This window comes from Erithacus rubecula (genome assembly GCF_903797595.1).
Source record: "Erithacus rubecula genome assembly, chromosome: 1".
NCBI classification, from domain to species: Eukaryota; Metazoa; Chordata; class Aves; order Passeriformes; family Muscicapidae; genus Erithacus; species Erithacus rubecula.
The window spans coordinates 74,005,045-74,030,275 of NC_136658.1; the positions used below are offsets into that span (position 1 = coordinate 74,005,045).

The 25,231-nt window shown below is 40.8% G+C and overlaps 1 protein-coding gene across 8 annotated transcripts in view; it reads left to right on the plus strand.

The window, feature by feature from the left end:
* STARD13 (StAR related lipid transfer domain containing 13) overlaps positions 1 to 25,231 on the plus strand; it is a 281,574-nt gene that overhangs the window by 125,689 nt on the left and 130,654 nt on the right. The window contains exon 1 of one of the 8 annotated variants that reach the window (XM_079322450.1): positions 17,717 to 17,960. The exons of the other annotated variants lie outside the window; for them this stretch is intronic. Coding sequence (XP_079178576.1) covers positions 17,837 to 17,960 — 124 coding nt within the window. The 5' untranslated portion in view covers positions 17,717 to 17,836. Of the gene's footprint in view, positions 1 to 17,716; positions 17,961 to 25,231 lie in introns of those variants that run through there. 8 annotated transcript variants of the gene reach the window in all.

Consider the following 25,231-nt stretch of genomic DNA (forward strand, 5'->3'; position numbering starts at 1 on the left):
CAGGAATTATGGGTAATCACACTCTGAACAGGGAAATGGATGTGGCTCACAGAACCGTATCCTATTCTGGGATTTTCCTCTTGCTCGTGGGGGGATGGAGGTGATTTCTTTCAGCCTTTCACTTGCTATGGATGTCTGGCAAGTGTGCTTGTGGTGGAGCTGAGGCTGTGACTGTGAAACCCCTCTTCTCATCCTCTTCAGAAGGGAGCAGCAGCTGGGTTAGACATTCAGCAGTGCCTAGGCAGTACTTGCGTCTCATGCTGTCATTACTCCAGCTATAAAAGTTTACCCAAAATGAAAACCTGACCTTAAATAACTGAGGAAAATAAAACACCCTCATTCAATGATCCTGTGCACTTACTAGAAAGCAGAGCAGGGTCACTTTGACATGTTTCCAGCATGAAGTGGAGGTGCTTACTTTGGACCAAATAAAAACCAGGCTGTTTTCTTGAGGAGTGAAAGTAAACTACTGAATAAACCCAGCTGTTTGATGGCCTTGGCCTCTTAACTAGTTATGCTCTGTGTTGCTCAAATTAGAAGTAGGTAGAGTTGGTGCTTGTCCTACAGTCAGTGCATCAGAGGGTCATTTCATTTGGCTCCAATTCTAACTTTTCTGCAGTGCCAGTTTGGCTTCCAAAATTAGGCAGTGAGATTGCCTCTTCTTTTCATAATCAGAAATGATAGAATAAAGCCTTTCTTTATTCTTCTAAAAAGGCAAATCTTTGCTAGTCAGCTCTTACTGATGTATTGGAGCAGTTGAGGGCACACTGAGATCTGTTCTCAAAAGCAAAAGGAAAATGAGATATTGCTGTTTCTTAAAAAAAGTAACCATAACAGCCAGGTGTTGATTAGAAATTTAGATGTTTACTATTTATATGTTTATATTTGTATATGTTCATATTTTATATGGGTATTGTTCATATATTCATTATTTATATATTTATATTTTTTAGCCTGTGAATTACAGACAAAAGCTTGATCCACTAAGAAATACTCTGAATTTTATATGACATTTCCAAAGTAATAAAGCAGCAGTGTATAAAAACACTTTATACACATGCAACTACTCAATATTATTCTAAATATCTTTCTGTGTTTTCCTGCTCCACAGTTCTTTCTGTGAGTTTGATTTTTAGTCAACATTTTAAATAAGAAAGAGAATTACTGGAAATAAAGATGGTAAATGTTAAAAATAATATCTAGTCCATACTTGTACAAAATATAGGTCGTTTCAGAATGAAGGTAATACAAGCATTTTTTTATAACTCACTTTGGCTACAGCTTGGACTCCTAAGGAGAGCTGAACACTAAGCAGCTGGTAGATGAGCTTAGGTTTGTAACAACTCTCGAGATGTGACAGGAACCTTGATGTAAAAGGTGATCTAATTCAGATTGATAAATTGCTCTGAAGTTTTGGCTCTGTTGGAATTAGGTAGTGTTGGTTTCCAGCAATGAAGTTTATGGAGACACAGGATTCTTGAGTCATTTTTTTCTGTGACTGAACAATTGCCTGACAAAGGTTGCAAACAGCCAGCCATATTCAACTGCCTTGCTCCTGAGCAGCCAGCTTGTTTTAAACTGTGGGCTTCCAAGAGTCATGGCAGAGGACACATTTTGCTATTTAACATTTATTCCAAAATCAACAAATGCCCAGAAAATTTTCATTGAATAATAATAATTTAAAAGTATATTTGGTTTTTGTTTTGATTAGATCTTTCCCTCACACCTCTCTGATAGCCACAATGCAAACTATGTCCTTGTGTTTTATTTCCTGTGCAAGACATAACTGCAAAAGTTTGAAGGTTAGACAACCTTTAACCAATGTTAAAGTATACAAGCAGCAAAATAACCTTTAGATTTTTATTATGCTAACTAAGCATTACAGCTCTGAGACACACACAAAGAATAATCTATATGGTAGGAATCTTCTGTTTTCACAGAAAGCAATTCTAATGGGTAGCAGTTCCAACAATTTTAGTGTTTCCTATTAGAAAACATTTCCCTTGCAACCATTCTTTAGGTTCAGCTTTTGTTATTTAACTCTTTAGCACTAGTTCCTAAGGATTATTGTTTAAGGTTTTGTGCTGCATCAGAGTGACATACATCGTCTCTGAACAGCTCAGCACATAAAATGGATTTTGCACTGTTTCTTTGTTTGCAAGTCAGGCAGGAAAACACAAAGAAAAGCTTCTGACTGGAGCATACTGCAAAGGACAATAAAGCGATCAAACAAAGCAGTCAGATTCTGGACTTCTGCAACATAGGACCTTTTGTAGGGCTGCAGTCAGACTGTGCCACTGTTTTCTGCTATTGAACGACCTGCCGAGGTGCAGCCGCTGCTCAGAGATGGCCAAGGCTCAAGGACACACAGTGTCTGTGTAGCTGCAGCTGCCTATGAGCAGAGGCTCCTCTTTCCACTTCAATGGAACTGTGGCTCATGTCAGAACACAGATCAGAACCTCTAGGCATGATCCTCAACAGCCTGCATTAATTTGAAGGAGGTAGTCACTGCATAAGCCTCTCCCTAAATATAATGGGACCACTAGAGGAGGACAAAGAGCTATGTAGTGTTGATGTCAACTTCTAAGAAACTGGAGGGTTGCTTTAGAAGACTTTTCAGCTGCCAACCTTCCAGTCTCTGCCCTTCCTGTTCTCTGCATTAGATTCCACCCAGGCCAGCAAGCTGCTATGACAGAAATGCACGTAGAGTTGCTGGTATTTATTGAGCACTCAGCACAAATTAGTAAATTCCACCATGCCGTCAAGCCACTGCTGAAATGCAGCCAGAACAGGAGACTGGGCCTGCAAAAGACTTACCAAAATCATCCCATATATAATTCCACTGCATATGATGGCATCTGCCAGTTGTGATCTTGGCTCTGTGTCTTTATGAAGGCAGAGCAATTGGAAAGGCAAGTTCAAGAAAACAGATGGCCAAAAGGTTGCTTCACACATGGATATTATTAAGTGGATCTGGATCTGCTATTCCAGCCTTCATGAATTGTAGGCTTTTGACATAGAGTTTGGGAAGGTAATGGCTGTAGGTTTTTATTTTATGTTTGTCTGTGTTGGGTACACACCTACCCTGGACTATTTATTGGTTCCCAAAGACACTGTTATATAAGGTTTCCATGACTTAACTCTGAGAAGTAAACTGGTTCTAGTATAGCATCTTGCAGGTATATCCTGTAGAAAATTAGGGATTTTTCTTTGTAGAGTGAAACTCTGTGCCAGTTGCAGTCACCAGCACGTTTTTTGGAATTATAGTTAGTCTCTTATTGATTCATTTTTAGCTGTAGAGAAAATTATTTGTATCTGTAAAGAGAAAAAACAGCCTTACTTCTCACAGATTTCACATACAAGCCACATCTCTAAGGAGCTGAGGAAAAGGGGGATATTATACATATATATATATATATAATGGGAAGTATTATATTTCATAAAATTTATGTAGTTCTTTCAGGAAACTCTTAAAAATACTGTTTACTTGGATTGCTAATAAGGTTATTTATTATTTTAGAATTTTTTGAACTGAGGTAGTGACAATTGGCCTTAGGCCCAGACTGAGCACTGTACAGACAGAACAAAGTCCTTCCCTCACAAACCTTGCATTATCATCTATAGTTTTCATTTTAAAAAAGGTGACATAAAATATTTACATTTCTTTCTAATTCAGTGTTCAAATAATTTGTCAGGAGTTTATTTTCGTGCACGTTGGTCCATGAACTGATTGGTGTCCAGGTTACAGTCCCCATCCTGCCAGGTGCTCTTTGCTATGTCATTCATGCTAAGCTTGGCTCCAGGAGGGGTTTGCAGTAGCACTGTGGCTGTATGAGAGCCTCTGTACCTGCTCATGCATACCCAAAAACTCACCTGAGTGGTCAGCATTGGCTCAGCCAGCTGCAGCTCAAGGCTCCCTAGTACAGAAAAATCAGAGAATGGGTGTCTACAGGATGTTGATGAGTCACTTCTGTCAAAGAAAGACAGAAGGGTCTGGGGTACAAAATAGGAGGGAGAGATTCAGAGAATTGTTTCTTATGTGCCTGATTTTCAAAGCAGTAAAGAGGGCATAGAGAAAAAAAAAATTATAACATTCCCCAAACAACTGGTCTTCTTTCTAGCCTTCCCCAGAAGCAGCTGCCTTACTGTCCATGCCAGGACTCCATTAAGAGAAGCCACAAATTTTGATTTCCAGGCTCTTTGAGTAGACAAAGCATGCATAAGGCCATAGGTATTTTGGCATCACTAACAGACTATTGATATTGGGTTCTGTTTGATTGATAAATGTATAGCACATAAAGTTAGCCCTTTACTTTCATACACTGTCTGCTGACCAACACATAGTCAAAATCTTCAATTTACAGCTCTCTGGACTCTCATGTGTTAAGGAAAAGGTAAGATCACTTTCCAAAGTTAAAATAAACATCTGTTTTATTTTTTCACCTATTTATAAGACAGACAGAACTGAGGCAGTACACTCAATGGCTGGATGATGTATTGAAGAACTCAATACATTCAGCAGCATAGTTTAAATGCATCTTTTCATTTGTTGCTTTTGTTGCTGTGATCCTCTTCTATGACCCCATATTTCTGGAATTTTTTAAGCATAAGAACCTTATAGGGGTGATATGCAGAGTATTAAGCTACACCTAGGTAAGTGAGAGTATACAGAAATATGTGAGAGTGTCTCTAATTTGCTGTGATGTATATATGATATGTTGATGTATGTATAGTATACTGTGCTTCCTTAGGGCTCGGTAAACCCTGTGAGTTATGAGAGCTCAGAAGGAAATAAATTTACTCTGCAAGTGTTCATTTGAAACAGCTACACTTTATTCTTAAACAACACAATTTGGATAGGAACAGAGAGGTTCTTTCCAGTGGTTTCGTTCCCTTGGGTATGATCCTTCTTTTACAGAGTCTGGCACACTGTCCTTGGTGATGTCAGTGGAGGCCAAGTGGAGTTCTGGGCTGCAGGGCTGTCGTGCATGGATTGCTGTCCTTTGGAAATGGCAGAGCCACCTTCATTTACAGCACTAGGCTTATGTCATCAGCATTTTTTTAGATGTCACAGAGAAGCTGCTCCTGGGTTTTGGCAGGAAACACTCCCCCACATCACTTCAGACTCTTTCCTTCTCTTTGTCTTCTCTCCTGTGAGCAGAAACTCTGTCAAGACAGCACGTTTATTTGGGCAAGGAACAGAGGCAGCCGATACTCAGCCAGTCATTTTGATTGCCTGGCTGGTAGGGGCTGGGGGAACAGATAATGTCAAGATTTCCTCTGCATTCCAGATCTGTTTTCCTCCTACGGTTAGCAAGCGGCGAGTGTGACTTTTCCCACTCAGCTTTTCCCACAGTCAGTAAGACTTATCTGACAACAGAGTTAGTGTCAACTGTCCAAAACTAACTAGGAGATATCTTCCTTTCACCACTCCTGTGCTGTTATTGCTTATCAATGTCACTCTCCAGCTTAAATGACTGGTTAATTTACAGACATACTGAGACAAATTCACTCCTGTTGCAGCTTCAGTGTGCTCAGTGGAGTTACACTGAGTTTGGCCGTAGGTGTCTGAAAAGCATAAGTGGTAGGAATGTGATACTAACAGAAACAAGAACATTGCAACAGTCAAAACAAAAAGGAAGCCCTGAGCTTTGGCAGGATGCCCATTTCAGATTTTGGAGTGTGATCCAACAAGGTGTTCATGTTTTACAGCTGGTGCTGCAAGAGAAAAGTTGTTATTCAACAGCAAAACAATTCCTACATCTCCACATCAAAACACAGCCCATATTAAAAAGCAACAAAGGAAGAAACAAGTTATAGGCTTCCAGAACACAAATTCTATTGAGAATCATGATAAATTTGCTTTTAGATCTATTAGAGATTTTTAAAAGACTTGAGTGAAACTGAAGCACACTCAACCTGAGATTTTCAAATGAGTCTAAACAGGTTGAATATTGAAATACTATTAGAATTCCACAGAAACAGGAAATGTGAGATGAAATTGATACTTCCAGCTTTACCTCCAGTCCAAGATGGCTTTCTAAGAACCTCTCCTGTAACTGGTGGTAGAGAAGCATTTTCAAATTGTAATATCTTTTTCAGCTAGATCAAGTCCTATTCCATAGGCCTACTTTGGCACCTCTTCTAGGCAGCTGGTTTGGGATGGAATGAGACATCCTCTCAAGGACATGTGCTTCCAACCCACCTTTCCACCTCCCGCAATTCTCTTTTAACAGTGGGTGTCCAAAATTCAAAGAAGGGAAATCGGTTGCTTTTGAAATTTTATTAAACTTTCTGTTTCACAGATAGAGTTAAAATTAATGAAGTGCAAAACCAAGCATTCTAAAGTTAACTCAGTTAATTCTGTTAACCTGGACTAGCAGTGCAAACAGAGCACTTTGTTCATTGTTCTGCTCACTTCTCTACACCATGCACAAATCCCACCTACTGGTTTTGTCAGTGAGAGTCTTCTGGACTCCCCTGCATCTGTTCATCTGTTCCCTTCTCTACATTTCCTTCTTTGCAAAATCCAGTTTTAGTTTTCGTCCTTACCACTATTTGGTTTCCTCTTAAAGTCACTGCCACATTAGAGTCTGGTTACTCTCCTGCTCATGATGCCTTACAGTGCTCTTCCTTCCTTCCTTCTCTTCCTTCTGCCTTTCCTACTGCCTCAATTCCATACCTCTGTGTTGTCCGGAGCATCTTAATCATCTCTGGCTCTCAGTGAAATGGGCAAATGGCTCTGCAAGATCTCTAAACCCATGCATAATACTTCTTGTCCCCCCTTGCAATCAAACAAATTATTGCTTTTCTTTCTGCTGGTTAATGGGCTTGTCATGGTCTATCACTGCATCACCTGTTGGTTATGTCTTCTTGACCAGCTGGGGATTACCCCCCTTTCTGGGTATTAACAAGTAAGGTTTAAAAACTGAAGACCAAAAGGTCTGAAATTCCAGATTCCCATTTATTCTCCTAAATGATGACTTGCAACCACTTCTGAAAATTGGAAAGGGACTTACAGTCTAAAACCTAGGGGCGTAGTTTATAAAACCATGACATTTTTGTGCCTGAACAGATTATTTCCTTAACAGACTTAATGCCTGGATGTGAGTACATTCTGGAGTCTTTTCTGCAAATAAGAGACAAAGAAATTTCCACTGTCAGAAATGGAGCTAAACATGGAAGTGTTGGAACACATTCATCAGGTTCAGCTGTCCAAGGGAGATAAAATGATACCCATATTTAAAGTTGAAAAGAAGTCATTGTGGGCAACAAAAATAATTACTGCTTCCCATATTAATTATCACGTTTCTGAAAACAACAAAGCAATCTATAACATTCTCAAATGAGAATACAGATGTTGGATCTAGTATGGGTTTGTAAAAAGAAAAAAGAAGCTGCTTTTGCACAGAAAAACAGGAAGAGATAAAACTTATCTTGGCTTTCCAAACTAATATTCCAGAGATATTCAAAACAGAGATGAACTAATGTGAGAAATCAGTGTGGGAAGGAAATTTTGGTCATAGAACATAAACTTCATAAAAGATCCAAAGACACATAAATTGAGCTTGTCAGCTTTCAGAATAAAGAGAGGCTAATAATAGGTTGCTCAAAGGATTTTACCAGGGCAAGTATCATTTAAAGCTTCATTATCTTGACAAGTGAGTGAACAGATGGCAAAATCTGTAGCAAAATCAAGATTTCCTAAGGTCCTGAAGGTTAGAAAAATTTCTGAAAACCAAACTCAAATCCTCAGAACAAGGTGATTTGACAACCTCAGTGAAGGTGAGATTTCAACTTACCTGAGTGTGAGGTAATGTTCAGGAATGATCTAAGGGTTCACTGATACTGCATACTTAATGAAGTGTTACCAGCTCAGAAAGATATCTAGGCAGCATTATGGACAGCTTAATTAAAACTGCTCAGTGAAAACAGCTGTTTAATTTGCAGCACTAGTTGTGAAAGCAAATAAAACACTGATTTATATGAACCATAAAAACCAGCATTGATATTATTATAATGTAATGCTATAAATTCAGGGAAATGTATTACATTGATGCCCAGCATCATCAACATTACAAAACTGTCTGCAAAAAGAAACATTCAGAGAAGTCTGCAAAGGATGGTAAGCAGGGAAGATGCAATCATTTTGCTTGCCCCATGAAAAAATGTGGCACTAAATTCCTACTCACCTCTAAGTCATTGGGATATCCAATATATGCAAGATATAGAAGAAACAGCACACTCTCTGTGCTGGAGCCTTTTTCCCCATTTAATGTGGATCATCAAATCAGCAAGAAATGGAGGGCTTTATGTTCATATATTCTTAAGAAATATAGTAGTAGAGTAGCCATACTAGATGAAATTTTCCAGTGAAGCATATGGCAACTTTTGCAGTTACTTCATCAAATTAATAACTTCACCATTAATGTGAGACTGTTGCTAGTGTTTAGTCTTAATTGTGGTGTTGGTTTGCTGGGGTTTTTTTAAGAATGATTACAGTACTTATTTTAGGAGTGGAGACTGTCCCTGGTGATTATTGAGAGGACTCTACGTTTCAGCAATTCTGCATTAAAAGGGTAATTTATACTTGTGCAAAGCAAAGTAAGAGCCTATTGCTACTTTCTGGTAATACATGCAACCTATTTGGCATTTATCTTTCCCAGCTATAAAAGATAAGCTATAGGACAGGAAAGAGGTGGATAAACCCAAATCTACTTAAGTCCTAAAGAAGGATAATGTTTCCCAGATGAAACAGTTTTCTTTATGACTTGACTGGCAGCAGTGAAGTACTTTAGATCATTTTAAAACATTTAGCAACATTTCAGAATGGAAATAAGGAATAGCCTCCAGTATGAATCAGAATTAGACTAGTTTTTGGTTTTCATACTTATTTCTGAGATTTTTTTCCCCTTTAGCATTGACAGTCACATATTTTTAAGGCCTGAACTCTGAAAGTATGTATGTGATAACTTTGATCAAACCAAGGATTACTTAATATAAATGTTCTCTGACAGGTAAATTAACTGATCTTCTGTCTCAAAAGCTATCACTGTGGTAAGATCCTGCTGAGTTATAATCCCTTTAGCACCTATTCTCAAAGCAATTTGCATGGGTTTTTGTAATGTAAATGAGTCAAAAATATTCCCTGAAATGCAGAACAATCTCAGGTAATTACTGCTGAAAAGATTTGTGTCAGCCCAAAATGACAAAAAGGTGTTGAAATGAATGTGCATGACAGTAGTGTAAGTAAACAAGATGAGCAACAGCTGCACTGTAAAAGTGTTCCGACATCATTTATAGGAGCCGACTTCACTAAAAGTCATTGCAATACTGAAAAAATGAACAGCAATGCATACAAGCAAAGTAACAACCTTTTCGTGCCTCCTAGAACAGTCCTGAATATATCTCCTTCATTTGCATGGAACTTAAATGAAGTCAAGGAGAAATGTCTTGGTGGAGTCTCAAAAATGTGTCTGTTAATAAGAGGAGGATCAGACTGAATACAGTGTTTTGGGGGGTGCAAGGAGGAGCTGAAGCCTGCTCTGTTCTTCCTGGAATCAGCTTTTCAAGTAATTATAAATAAAAAAGGTTGTGCTTTCTGGCAGGCAAGTGGTGGCACACTCAGTGGAGAGCTGTGGCTGTGATCTCTGTCATCATTCTGGTCACATCAGTCTACACAGCAGCAGGTGATGGGGAAACACCTCCTCAAGCTCTCTCTACTTTTTCTTTGCTTGGTCAGCTACAGAGCAGTCCTTACTACTGCCTTTCTTGGGAATTAAGTGCTTTTCCATGTACTGTTTTCAGCCCAAAAGAAAAAGGAAAAATATCTTTACATTTTCTAGCTTTCTCCCATGGTCTTTGATGTTAGTATTTATATAATAGTAATTTAATGTGACTATTAAAATTCAGTTATGTGAAAAGCACATGAGTGCATAGCTTAGCCTTTTTGCTTTCTGCATGCAGAAACTGGAGCCTATTTTCAAAAACTACAAAAAGTTATGCTTTAATTTCTCACAGGTGAGTTCTTTTACATAGACTGTAATTCTCTAGCATCACACCACTGCTCCTATAAAGTCTGCTGCCTACTATACAGTGACATCTTATGGCTTACCTCTCTAAGCATATTAATATAGTCCACATAAAAATATAACACAGTTTTGTTTCCAAGATAATGAATCTTCAATGGAACTATGCCATTGTGCAAACCCACTTACATGCAGTAGGCAGGAAGAGCACAAGCAAACAATACTGAGGTGAAGGAGCAACAAATTTGTTGTCACAAGTATTTTTTAGACTTGAAATTCATTGCTATGCTTTTGCCTGCCTCATTATATGAAACCATAACTGAAGCACTGTTGGACATCATTTAGTAACTTTTTTCCCCAAAGCTTTCTGTAATGGTTTCAAGGGCAGTACTACAGGCCTCTTTGTGTTTCAACCAAAAAAAGTAAAGCACTCAGCAACTCAAAGTAAACCCTTCTCTGCATAGCTCTACAAACTGAAACTGCAGTTGTTACTGCTGACTTGTTAATATAACACAGACATGGACATTTCCTGGTTACTGTAAACACTGAAATGCTTTTGGAGTTAATGGAATACAGGTGCTGCCTGACACTACCAAAACGTTCTCACAGAAACAGGGACATTTTCAGACAGAAAGAGCTGCAGATCCACCTAGTCCAGCCCCTTCTTCACAGCATGAATATCCTGCTTCTTAGTGGGAATACACAGATATGTTAAATGTCATGAAGCAGGCATTCTTCCTCAGCTTAAGCTCCTTTATATTCCCAGGAATGGCTGTACCACTCAGCCTGCTGAAACAGAGAGTTCTGTAATGCCAGGGCTGGGTGATGGAGTGGGCTTAGGCAGGCTCTGAGCTGGCTGGGAAACCTTCCCAATGGAGCTGTGGGAAATGATGCTTACAATCGAATTGACACCAGCCTTCACTTCAAATGAGACTCAGACAATGCTGTGGACAGACAATTAGCCCTTCTTTATTGTGGAATCAAGAAGAAATTTAAAATCAGCTTTAGTGATTCAAGATCCTGTTGAACTGTTTAGGTTAATAGGGATTGGTTTGGGCCCCAGCCAAATTTTGGTTCTGGTCATTATTGCAACTGATCACAACACTATTTACTGGCCAAAAACATGAGTGCCATTGCTTTTTAATTCTATTAAGTATATGCATTTAAAACCTGTTAAATAAAATAGTAGCTGTGTGGTCAGTGAAGAAGGTTGCAATATATTGATACTTGGCAATATGCTGCCATCAGTCAGTAGCCTGATTACTCAAAACACCTGTGTGCAGAGAAGTATTTGCATATCTGAAAAAGTGTTCTTGTTCTTATATGTAAATTGGTTTGGGGAACAATTTGCTTGCATTGTTAGAACCTGCTGTCAAGATTGATCACATTTTCCTGTGTAATCCAGGAGAGTTATGGAAAAAAAAAAGAAAAAAAAAAAAAAAAAAAAAAAAGCTCCCGGGTCTCTGAACCAATATCCTGCTATAGTGTGTGCTAAATTGCCATTGACTGCTGCAAGGCATGGCTTTTTTACACAAATGTTCTAATTATTTCTACTGTGATGATAACACCAGTTAGAAGTTTAGGAAAAAAACCTAAAATTGTGGTTTAGACAAAGTCCCAATACAATATTAAGGAAATGAGCACTTTGAGAGCAAAGAAAAATGTAGTTTAAAACAATGGTGGTTTTTTTTTAAAGTGACGGGGAAATCAGACACCAGAAGCTGGAGTGAGAAGAACAGGGGCAATATTCTGTGCTCAGACATTTTGTGTTTCAACATAGATGCTCACTTATTCAAGGGCATTAATCACTTCAAAATTTCAAGCTCAGCTCCAGTTAAAAACCAATATATCTACACATATAAAATGTAGTCCACTTTCCCAGTTGCTTAATCATTGAATAATTGGCTATTTCTACAGAGACTGGCTTTGCTCAGCACAAGATTTCACATCTTCAATGTAATACATTTTAAAGATGTCCACAGAGCATCTTATGAAAGGAAGTGAAAGTTTATTGGCACTGGGTTTGTTTTGTCCGTTCTTCTCCTCTGTTATCTGAGAAATGTACAAGGGCTCTTGTGGCTGCAATTCTTCAGAATTTCAGCTGGAGCAGCAGCTTTGGTGTCTGCTGCTCCATAGAAGTGCCCTGTTTATCAGAGGGCAGTCCATCCAATCATCATTTGTACCACAGCTGCCTCTCTGTCCCCTTCTTCACCATCCTCATATAACAGAGCAACCTTCTACCTGTCACACAGGACCTTCACCTGGAGTTCATAATGTCCTGTGACAATTTACACTGTGTTAGTACAAGAGACTGGAGAGGTAGAGGGGTGATTAGAAAATAACCTGCAAGAGCTAGATATAAGCAGAATGCAAGATGGAGAGAAAAGTGCATGTTAAGGCTAGACAGAATGTGAAAATCCTGCTGTGTTAAACCCAGGAAAATAGCAGTTATTTTCCAGGAAAAAATTGTATGATTTCTCTTATTTTTATTCCTTAAGAAACAATGGGTCTTGTCAGAAGGAGGTTTCCAGGTGAAAATTTTTGATTGCTGTAGAAAAAAAACTTTATCACACATTTATCATTTCCCTTCCACTCCCATTTATTCTGCCTGGATAGACACAATCTGGGCTACTGCATTGCATCTCAAATGCAAATACCCTGGCAGCTCTCTGCTATCACTGCTCATTGCAGCTCATTCTGCCTTTATGATGCATCAACTAGAGGCTGCTTGACTGAAGTCTGAAGGCCCTTCCCTTGCCTCTTCTATTTATTCAATATTAAAAGCTTTCTTCCCATGGCCTGTGTGTGCACAGGGTCCCAGCTTTTGCAGTCTACTCATTATGTCTTCAAATACACATTTGTGTGCTTTTGTTAAAAATGTCCCTCATTCTTGAAAGTTGGTCCTCTGAATATATAAAGATATCACATTAGCCTTCTTGGTGACTCTCTTGCTAACTCACCTTGCATCAGTGCCTCCCAACACTAATTCTGGTGTACCAGAGGTACACCAGTAGTTACTACTCTGGCCAGCACTGTTTCATTGCTGTCTCCTACTCCACCCTTCCTATCCCAATCAGATCTTCTCTCCATCCGTGTCTTGTTTTTTATTTAGTTTGCAATCTCCTGAGGGCAAAGATTGTACTTCAGCTCCATCCAGTTTTTGGTTCCAAGCACTTTTAAGAGCACAGTTTGTTATTAATACTAACAATAAAGTACCATCCTTTGTATGAAGAGAATTAAAGCTTAATTTCCCCCTGTGCCCTCCATGCCTCTTCTAGCAAGGGAGAGGGAGTGCAGTCAAACAGCAGACACTTTGTTGCTGTAGTCTGTATCTGAGCATACTTAGAGTCATTTCACAGTGGATACTGCAAGAAGTTCCATTTATTTCAGCATTAATCACTGTGAACAAAAGTGAAAGAATTTGGCCCCCAGTAATGAAAGCCAGCAGTGCTCTGCTGTTGGCAAAGTGCAGAGCAATCCTTTCCCAGAGCTTCAGAAAGCTAAAATGAAGCAGGATGAACATATAGGTACCAATCTCTTGATAAACTAGAAATGAGTGAAACTAATTTATAATTTATTCTCGTTAAAGCTACCTTAAAATGATGACAATTTGTAAATGTAAATAAAAAGTAAGGAGAGAGTACCAGGGCAAGCTAGAACATTTTGTCCTCATTCACAGTGATTCTTATTTTTCTCTATCCAAAATATTTGTTTGTTTACTTAGATGTTCAAGAGGACACCTACTCATATGCCCTTGGTGTTTTTCACATAACTTCAACCACAGACTTAGTATGAAATTCACTGGAGTCTGCTGTTAGGAAAACAAGCAATGGAAAACCTCAAATCTTTTCTTCCCTTCCAGTGATAACCCAGACTTACAACATGCCACTCAGACCATTTAACCTATGATAGAAAACAAACTGCAGAGCTCTAGGACCCCCAAAGAAATAAAGACCACTACCAAAGTTATATATATTGCTTGATTTGTTTATGTCTAGGCTGTCTGAGCTACTATTTGAAGCTACAAAAGCACAGCAACACCATTTTGAGTATAGTAAATTCCAAGAAGCTTCATTACAGTCAGTTCCTGAAGAATGAGATTCATTATAAAATCTGGCATTGCACTGATTAGCATCAGACTGCATCATTGATCTTGTAGATCCTGTTATTTCCTCTTTTGCTTTAGTATTACTTTCTAAGGGATACTCGTGTAAGGAGCCTGTGTTCTCTAATCAGCACATAGTAACCAGCACACAGTAACCATTTTCCTCCACAAGACATATCCTGCTCTGTTCTTCTACAAGCACATAGATATTGGAAGGTGATTAAACTAAAAAAAAATCCTGACTCATAGTGATTGAAGACAAGAGGATAGAAAGAAGTTTTATGCTTATCATAGTCTTTCAGTAGTTTACCAATGGCAAACCAAGACTTAGTCATGTTTCTCTTTCCTTAGGTCTAATTCTCTTACTAGGTGCTTTGGAGTTTTACTAGGACTGCATCAGGCTGCTTAGTGGAATCTGTAACAAATTAAAAACACACTGCTAATTAGAGGCCAGAATACTAGACAGTATCAATGAACTTGGTGTTTAATTACCATGGTGATTGGAAGGAACTATAAATTGCTAAATGTATAATAAGTGTATCAGACTTCAGTGTCACAATGGCATTAGATCATGGGTATAACTAGCTAAGACTTTTCCCCAACATTTTACATGCTTGCAAGATTTAAAGACAGTACTTTAATTCCTGACAATATTCTGTTATCAGTGAGCATAGACAAATGTAATAATTCAGCTTTTCTTAAGGCATCTGGGAACTTCCTCCTTTCTGTTCATCATATACAGTGGTTTCATTGCAATTATTCTGAAAAGAACCATTTTAGCAAGACTAGTATCCAGCAGGAAAACTGCATTTTCTGTGGAAAATGTGTTTTCCTTTTACTTTCCCCAGAAACATTAGCCATCTTGTGCTGGATATCAGAATGTTTCAAGGAGAAAACACGAGTACTGATCAGCTGGCTACTTACACACTTAACCAATCTATGCAAAATGTGTGAGAGACCAGAATTTTACCATTTTGTCAGTTTTTCTGACATTGTAAAAGGAAATTAAATATGTTTTACCTGTGAATGATTCCTAATATGTACCCTCCTTCAAGCAGATTCTGTAGAGTAGCTCCTATTGTAACTGCTACTATGAGGTGTAATACATCAAAAATACTTGTGATGGTAATTCGACTTCTGAACAGCTGACTATGATTTAAAGCATTAAATAGGAATAGGCCAGTTGCTGCATGAGATGTGTTCTCATTACTCAATAGCACTGTTTTCTTTGGGGCAAAAACTACCATATCTGATCTTGCCTCTGGATTTAATTTTCCACAATAAAGTACCTGAAATTAGTAAGATTTTTGTCAGTGCCTGCCACAGAGTTTGGTCTAGGCTTGCCAGTTCAGTTCTGTTGCTGATTATGAAATACAGCCATATCACTGCAGTTTATCTTAGTAACTTGTGGTGAGATAACATGGGATTAGCAATTGCTAGTATCTAGTCACTAATTAGCTGCTTTCAGTAAACCTGGAAGTCTAGGGATATTTTTTATAAAGTAAGATTTTCAAAAACGGTACAGAAGAGAAGATAATATCTTTTGTTCTACTGCTGCATTCTGGCCATTGCAGACAGCAGCTGAAGAAAGGGAGATCTATCTTCCAGACAGGCAGGGCACGCTAAGATGGTGCATCCAAGTGTGGCTGGTGCCTGTGAGTGGTGACACAGCAGTATGATACAAAACCTTCAAAACTGAGTTTATTATTTCACCTTTCGACTGTGTGTCATGGCTCATCTTTATAGGGCAGCTGAGTACAATATCAGGAATTAATTTCTCATCTCTGCCTGGTTCCTAACTGATAAAAGCCTGTGACAGAAAACAGGCATAGTAGGTCTTATGTGCTGGTAATGGCTGTGTTGGTGAGAGATTAAATAAAGAGAGGCAGAGGTCAGAGGCAGATTTACTGGGCAGAGGAGCTGATTGTAGGAACCGTAATCCTCTCTTCTCCCATTAACATCAGCAGGTGTTTGCTCTGGGTCATGGGATGTGGGAGTATTTACATAATTATGCTGTCTCCCTTCCAGATCTTGAATGCATCCATCCCTGGAAGGCATCCCTTTTTTTCAAAAGTGTTTGTCCAGTCATTTGGAGGACACTGTAGCTGGAATTGCGGGCAGAGGAGTGACATACAACATCTGCACAAGTTCTGGACAAGCACATTGTCTCCATTATATCAGCTGAAGTAGAGTAGTTTAAGAAAAACCTTTTTAGATGAATCTTTTAAGAACAGGGACAAAGGAAAACAAATTCACGTCACAAAGTAAGCAGAAGACATTATCAAAACTGTAACATGGAATACATCAGTCTGTTTGCTTTTAGCTTCTATGGGTATTGCTGACATTGCAGTTACAGTTTATATCTAAACAAGATGGGGATATCGATAATGTTTAACATGACTGCTTTACCTGGGAGTGGAGCTCTTTCAGAGCAGAGCATTCACTTGCGGGAACATCAGCCTTGGCTTTGCACATCACAAATGCTCTGCCAAAAGAGCAAGCAGTAATTTATTGTGACTAAATGAAATGAAGCTGCTGTTGTCCTTCTCAGCTATCAAACTCTCTGCTGGAGGAACATCCAGGATAGGGAAGGGACCACTGTTAAAGCGCTATTTCCGAGAGCACAGAAGAAGCAGACACACAAAATGGCTTTCCTAAATGGGATAAGGGCCCTGCTATTGCTTTCTGTCTAGTCTACGGATGAAGAAATCAGGATTCATTTTAGTCTGTAAAGTGTACAAAAAGTGTTTGCCAGGGTTTAAATCTGAAACCTTTTCAAAAGTGCAAGCGCTTGTAAAGAGAAGTGATGCAGGGGGAATAGGTGGGGAGTAAGTGGGTGGAATGCAGAGAAAGTGACAAAGAAACGGGAGATACTGTGTAGCAAGGACTATGGCTTGATCTTGAGTGGAGAGTTGATGAACCTAGGCCTCTGGAAAGAAAAAATAAAAATAAACAAACCTAATTTTCTTTCTGCAAAAGTTGAAGCACCTATTACAGCCTCCTGGGGAAAGGGCAGCGTGTTGCCGGCCAGGTTTTGTGTCACCTCGTGGCGGGTGAGCTCTCCCCGGAGCAGCGGACGCCGGCTGTACTCAAGGCTGGGTGACAAGGCTGGGTGACAAGGCTGGGTGGCAAGGTTGGGGGTCAAGGCTGGGTGACAAGGCTGGAGTGGCAAGGCTGGGGTAGCGGCGGGCAGCTGCGGGCGCTGTCCAGGGAGCGCAGAGGCGGCAGCGGGAGGCGGCTGGGAGCTGACAGCGGGGCAGCCGCGGGGGCTTGGCCGGACAGTTCCCAAATGAGGGCCACGGGCACAAGCGGGGTCACGGAATTTAGGCGAGGTGCCGCGGGACGTGCGGGGTCCCGGGCCGTCGGTGGTGCCTGAGCCCGGAGGGGGTCCCGGTCAGGAGCCGGGCCGGAGCCCGGGGCACCTTCCCCGCCCCGCGGGGGCCGGTGCGCCGGGGGAAGGAGGGCGGAGGGCGGCGGGGCGCTGAGAGAGGCAGGGAGGGAGGGCGGCTGGCGGCGGCGGCGCTGCCCCGGGGCCGGGGCGGGCGGCGCTCAGGTGAAGGCAGGGCCGCCCGCCCGGGGCGGCGGTGACGCGGTGCGGCGCGGCGGGGCTCCTGCCCCGCGGGCCCGGTGGCCGCCGCCCGTCCCCGGCCACAGAGCGGGCGCGGAGCGGGGCTGCCCGGGGCGGCATGCGGAGCCGCCGAGGATGAGCAGCCAGCGCCGCCCGGCCAAGGCGCAGCTCCGGAGGTCGCTGAGCGAGCAGCTGCGGGACTCCACCGCCAAAGCCTGGGACTTGCTGTGGAGGAATGTCCGGGAGCGGCGGCTCGCAGGTCAGTCCCCGCCGCGGCCGCCGCAGGGGACGCCCCGGGGCACATCCCGGCCCCGGCGGGCGGATGGTCCCGCTCCGGGGCGATGTCTGGGGACACCCGAGAAGACCCCGCGGGTTCGGCCGGGAGGGACCGGGAGCTCCCGGCAGGAGCGCGGTCCGCAGCGTGCGGGCGGACGGGCTGCGGGCAGGAGCGGGCACAGGCAGCAGCCGGGCTCGGGCAGCAGCCGGGCACAGGCAGCAGCCGGGCTCGGGCAGCAGCCGGGCACAGGCAGGAGCCTGGCACTGACTCAGGCGGGTCGAACCCCCAGCCCGTGCAGGCAGCACCTGCCCGGGTGCTGGCGGGCAGCGCGGAGCTGCTCGCACCAGCGCTCGGGCTGAGCCTCCCCGTCGCTCCGTGTCGGAGGCACCTTCTGAGCATCTCCGAAATGAAGAGGGTTTCCTTTGCCTCCGGGAAGCAGGTTCACCTGCTTCTCTGATCAGTTTTTGAAGTCTAACCAACCAGGTTGGTTCCTTATAGAGTTTGCACGTGAGAAGTACCACAGCTCCCAAAGAAAAATGATCTGTTTCATTTCAGGTGCTTCTGTAGCTTCAGGTCACCTACCTGCTCTGGAAATCGGCCTCCTGCAGCTTTTCCATCCCCAGGTGGGGACCAGAAGGACGCAGAGCAGGGCAGGTGTTCCAGGAGGTTGGGTCTCATTTTCAGCACTGCTTTTTCAGCAGCAAAGTCGCTTTATGCACACAAGCGTACATCCAATGTGTATTTGTAAAATACTCCATGAATTAAAAGATCTAGAGGGTGCATGCAAGTGCAAGGTAGAGTTATTATACTAGACAACAATACATCAGGATTTATGAGCAGGATCATGTATAATGAAGTCTAATTTGTAAAGATGGATTCCTCTGTCACATCCTACAGCATTATTAGGAGTTTGGTGACCTTGCCTAGGGCACTGTGACATGCAGTATTGTATAATACAGAGGCAAATGATGCAGGTTTTCAGACTATGTCTACAGCACATTAGTTCTTATGTACATATAATTAAAGTAATAGATAAAAATTGCATGGTAGTTTGTTTAAAAATTAATTTAAACTGGTTAGCTTCAACAATGAATTACTAAAACAACTAATTTTGTAGTATTATGGTTAACCAAAGTACTAAACTTATAACGTTTTAATTCAGTTTTAATTCCCTTATTCCTATATATCCTATAGCAGATGCCAACAGACATTCTGCAAGGATACTGCTGGCTATTTTTTTCTTTTTTGGTCAAAGACAACTATTGCTTGATTGAGCAAAGAACCTGGGCAGGCTGCCATGATACTGTAGCCAACTTCTTAAAGCAACTGGGTATTAAAATTGATGGAGTCAAAACTTTTTATTTAAGGTGGATAGAATGCTAATGTCCTGGGTTTATGCATTGCCATAATTTAAGTGCTATTCATAATACTCTGCTGAGACGCTGATGCACTTGCCCTTTAATTAAATTAGTTATCTGACGACATAATGAAATGTGTGCAAATATCTGTTGATGCCAGATATCTTCTCTTGTTCTGCTGCTTTTCTGTCTCTGCCATTTTTGTCCTTGCTTTTATATTTGTTTGTCGTGCTGACCTACATAGCTGCAGTGTATATTCCTTGGCTTCTTCTTCCACCTTTTGTTAATGAGAAGGCAGGAAGTTTAAGCTGATCTAAATGTGTCAACTATTTGCTTTTTGCCAGCCCAGCTTCTTCTCCATCGCAGTGGATCTGTTCCAAATCAGGTAGATAGTTGTGCAAGTTCTGCTTTTTCCTCAAAGTTTGCATTGTAGTTCAGCTCTGGCTGGTAAAGCAGCAGTGTAACTGGTGACTAAAGTTAAAGAGCAATGATCAAAATGAAATGCTGTTTTAACCATCAGTGTGCTGTCATATTCCAACCATCAAGCCAAATAAAAACTTATGATTGAATCTTTGTTGTGATGACAGCTTTGCAGGCACTTACACAGTTACTCTTTTGGTCTGCTTTAGTCTTTTATTTATTTGTTGAGGATTAGGACACCAGTTGCTCCAGATACACCTCTAAAAAAAAGAAAGCACTTTTTTATAATTCATGAAAATTATATAATTGTTAGGGTTGAGGTGAGGTGCTGGGAATTCTCTAGTCTAGTCTCCAGCTGAAAGCAGGATCAGGTTACTCAGGGAGCAAAGCAGAGCAGGTTACTCAGGGCTCTCCCCAGTGCTCCTTGGGAAGAGTTTCTGCCCTGGCATTCATGTGCTGGATGAGAAGGCAACAGGACACTGTTGGGCAGTAGAGGTGTGAGCTGGAGAAAGGAGCTGAGTCCTGGCTAGAGGAAGGAGAGAGCTGAGCTTTGACTCAGCTGCTCCCAAAGAGGCAGAGAGCATGGCTGGGTTGCTGTGGAAAGTAGGTTGTGCATAAAAAGACTGCTACAGTGTGCTCCTTCCTTCCCTCCCTCCCTCACCTTTACAGCAGAGGTAATGAGCAGCAGCCTGGCTCCTGGCATGCTCCTGGACAGGGCTGCTCTGTACTGTCTCTTATCCAGGACAGATCCGTGGTGCCCAGCAGCTCTTAGTCACTTTTTCTGATTCACTGACTGGGATTTGTTTTTTAAACAATGGGTGTACCCTCTACAGTACCAAAAATTACACCCTTAGGGTTTTTTTGTGCTTTTTGTAATTTTTGCAGAGGTATTTTACACTGTTCCCACTATACTTACAGTTTGATTTGGAATCCACAAACTGAATTTTAACTCCCTGTGGGGACCTATTTGCCTGAAAAGTTATATAAAGCACTGTTGGTTTAATGTAAACCACTTTGCCATTATTGAAAACCATTGTTTAAGGAATTTGGCTTAAGTATTTAACAGATCCTCCAATAGTGATCACCCAAGGTAATTCTGAGATCCCTGCTCAAATCATGATCACCTATTACAGTAAAACGAGTTGCAGTTCTTACATCCCTTGTATGTAAGGGGAAAGTACCACCTTCTATCTGGCATTCTTTCAGTTGCTATACACTAAAATAAAATAAAATTAAAATTTAGTTTTTTTAATTCAGTACTTTGAAGTCAGGAAACACCAGAGGTGAGGACCCCTGTGGCTGTATTGCACAGCCACCCTCGTCGGGTAGGATTGTCATGACTGACATGATTGACTGACATTATCACCTCACCCTTTTTGTTGCTCAGAATTTTTCAGTCTCATTTACTGCAGAAAATGATGATCCCTGTTGTTGAATGTCTTAACTTAGAGCCTGCTGTACTGCAGCTTACTGGAATATTGGACTAAGCACAGAATTACAAATTCCCTCAGATGCTCCTGAGTCTGCTGCTTAGGAGCACTGTCTTGAACATGGCGTACCATTAATGTTTTAGTTGTTCCTGGAATCTGCAAGGTTACAATGTTCCTATTTTACAGATAGAAACAAGAGGCAAAATGAGGCTGAACTCTAGAAAATCAGCTCTTGAGAGGTAGAACTTGAATTATCTACTTTAGTATTCAAATTAAGTCTCGCAGTAGCTGTTGTTGCACAACATTTTGTGGAAATCAGCATTTGGGGTATAACTGTACTGCACCCAGGGAATGAATAACTTGCAGTTTCTTGTGCTCTGGTCAAATTTTGTTTCAAGTGACTTGGTGTAAAAGAGAAGAATGGATGGTGCTCTGCTACAGGGGCACCAATTACTTGTCATAGTTTCAGAAGCCTGGGGTTTTTTCTGTCTCCCACCTGCAAGAGCTTTGGCAGGGCTGATGCATGACCATTGCCCATCATCAGATGGGATCCTTGGAAACTACATGTGCAGATGAAGATGAGGCTTTGTCTCAATGCCTAGTGGAAAGAGTGAGTTAGAATTAAGTAGCTGACTTCAATTCTGAGACTTACTAAAGTTTGCAAAATTAATTTTGTGACCCTAGCATTCTTCTGATAAGAGAAAGCTTTGCTTCTAATTTCTGAAGTTTAGCTTTTAGCTGTTATTTAGCAATCAACACAGATTGCTGCCAGGATTTCTGCTCTGTAAGGCTGCCTCCATTCTGCCTGTGGCACAGATACACCCTCAGTCCTTTTGACAGATCTCTTCTCACCCGAGCTTCACGTCCCACTATCCTTTGTATGTTCTGTGTTCTCACAGAAAATAAATCCCTACTTGATCTCCTCTAGCTCTTCTGGTACAATTCCTCTTATCTATCTCCTGCCTGCTGTGACAGCCCTACCAGACAGGACACCCTTGAGCACTGTCCTGACCTATAGCCAGCTACAGAGCTCTCCAGAAGCTGAGAGCTTGGGGTCCAGTTTCAGATGCTCCCCTGGGTTTATTTTACTTGGCCGTGCTTTGGGTAAATTTGGGATCAATTTTTCCACCACACCTCCAGTGGTTTGCTCAGACTGGCATTTCAAACTGTTTTAACTTGTCTAGTTTTGGATAGATTTTTCAGGCACCAGTGCTAAGCTGACTCTTGAACTTCCCCCGTGAAGTGCAGGGTTTTGTTCTAAAGGAGGAAACACTTAATGTCTCAAATCAAGTAGAATGAAAATGTATGGTGGGACAACATACTATGGACTAAATTTTCTTAGAAATTGATTACCTGAAGCTCCAAAACTGAAACAGGAATGAGGCAGGCTTGTGAGTAAAAGAAAATCTCAGTTTAAAGAAGCCAAAATTAAGACCTTTAAAGGAGCATTTTAGAAGTCCTACTCTGAGGCGTCCTTAACTGTTCAGGAGGATTTTATAAACTGATTAGCAACTACAAGTGTCTCTTCAAATGTGACTGAAATGCATTTATACCAGAGATGAAATGGAACATTATCTGATGTAGGTAGAAAATGGACAATAATTTGTCCAGCAGAAAGTACCTGCCACATTCAGCATGTGGCAAAGATAACAAGGCAACGGACCTACTTCTCTCAAAAGTAAATTGTGGTTGGTTTGTGGGTTATTGTGGTTTTATTGGGAGCAGATGAACAAGCCTAAGTTTGTAATTGCACCTCTGACAGCATAGTACTCCTTGGCACCTGCTGATCTCTTGATCTTGGGGAATACAGAAGTGAAAAGTGAGTCTTAAAAAACTAAAACTAGTGGCCACAACTGAACTATGTGAATTTTAGACAGTTTTCTGTCATGCCTGTATGGAGACAAGAGCAGCTATGTTTCTGCAGCCTAATTAAAGAACCATCAAATCTATAGCTTTTTCATAGTTTTTAGTTTTCATTTTAAATGAAACATTTTCAAGAACTTGCTTTTGAAGTTTTTACTATGCAAAACTGAAGTCTATTTTGGGATGAAATCACTGGAAACCCCAAAGGAAATATGTGTACCAGGCTCCCAGGTCCTCTGAGAATCCCCGAGCAAAGGCAGGTATCCCAGTATGGGACCAACCTTGAGTCTGCTGCATCTTGACTTTATTACATTAATGAAATTTATTCTCAATTAAGACCTTTGTGCAAATATAGCAGATTAAGCTACTTTAGACCCATTCAGGAAATGGATTTTTTTAAATAAAATAATTTTGCAAGATCAGTTTCATTAAGAAGTGTGGGAGATGCATATGTGAAAAATGTGGTATTTGGTGGGCATACTTTTATGTTCTATTTTAAAACCATGCACGTAACATTTTTAGAAAGCAAAGTGGAGATGTTGCAGTCTGTGTCCCCACCAGCACACTGGAGAGTACAAGATACTGATTCTCATGTATGTTGATAAGATGTGTATGTGTAAATTCCTCCCTAACCCAGCCCCATCAATGGGAAAAGACTGTCCTTTGTCAAGGAGAAAAGTTATGAAAGACATTCTTTATTCATGATGGAGTGCTTTAGGGAAAAAAGAAAGTGACTTATGAGTGATTCATTTGGCCAGGCACGCCAGGAAATTTTCTGCTCTCAGTCCTAAAGAAAATGTAGTAGCCAAAAAAGTAGTCATTGATCTGATAAATTAAATTAATTGTGCCATACAGTCTCTATTAATGTGAGGAGGGGTTTTAGATTAGTTTAATTAAAGTATGAAGAGGCTTTTCTTTGCACCTACATTTTATGGGTTATCAGTCAATATACTGTAAGTTCCATCTCTTTCCCCAGGCACTCCTTGAAGGCCAGTGGCTTGAATCTGGAAAAGGGGCAGTGGTGGCAAAATACCACCATTGTTAGTTCTGCTGCTGCCAGGCTCTCATGACCCTCAGCAACAAGAAGTTAATTCCAGAAGTACAATTACAAAAATACCAATATGCTTGACCTGCCAAGTATTTCTGTATCAGCATGAGATTGTAAAGGGGGTGTGATGGAGGACTCCCCACTGTCTCAAAGTCCAGAAAAAGATGTATTTTTCTCATACTCATGCCCATAGCTCTGCTGTATTTTGCCATGTAAGATTTGGAGTGATCATGGAGAAGTAGCAGACATTTCTAGGTTGACAACAACATTCATCTTTTGGTTTTCTTTTTAATACATAGATTTAGTATTTGAATGGGTACTGCTTCCATCCCAGAGTCTTGTATCAGAGATTATTTTCCTAAAAGAAATTCGATTTTGAATACTTAATTTCCTGACAGTAAGAGATACAAATCTTGGCTGATAAAATGAGGAATCAGTGCTGGCAATAGAACTGGTTACCATTTGAATCAGTCAGTTTATATTTGATATATTCTTGACAGGTCTTCCTCTTTCTTGAGCTTGGCTGTTCACAGATTTCAGTGACACATTAATCTTTGGAAAATACACTTTCTTTTCCTAGAAAGTTATGATGTCAATTCTTTTTATAGTACAGTTGTTTGGTTGGTTTGGGTTTGTTGGGTTTGGGTTTTGGATTGTTTTGTTTTTGATTTTTTTTCCTACTGGCTTTCTGTGGTTCCCTGAGCATTCACAAGGTTCTTTCAGTTCTCAGTAAACAAATATATCTCCTTTATTCTCTGTACATATACATGGCCTTAGTTCATTCCACCTGCAGATGCTTCTGTGTGACAAGAAGAAGGCTGATATTCTGTCAGTTCTCCACACTGTGACTTTATGGAGTATTCCTGTAAGCATTATAGTTATTTTTATGTTTGCAGTCCATATATTGGAAACAGTTCATAGCACTATTTTTCAGAAGCAGTAAATATAACACAATACTATTTAAGTTGCTGTACATTTAGATAGATGTGTTTATTGGTGCTCATATTTTTCTAAGATATATAGGAGCTTAAACACTGATAAAAATAGTTAATGTATTTGTCTGACATTAAACAGTGATGACGATTTTCATTCCAAGATTGCTTCTTTAGATCAGTCATGGCATATTAAATACTT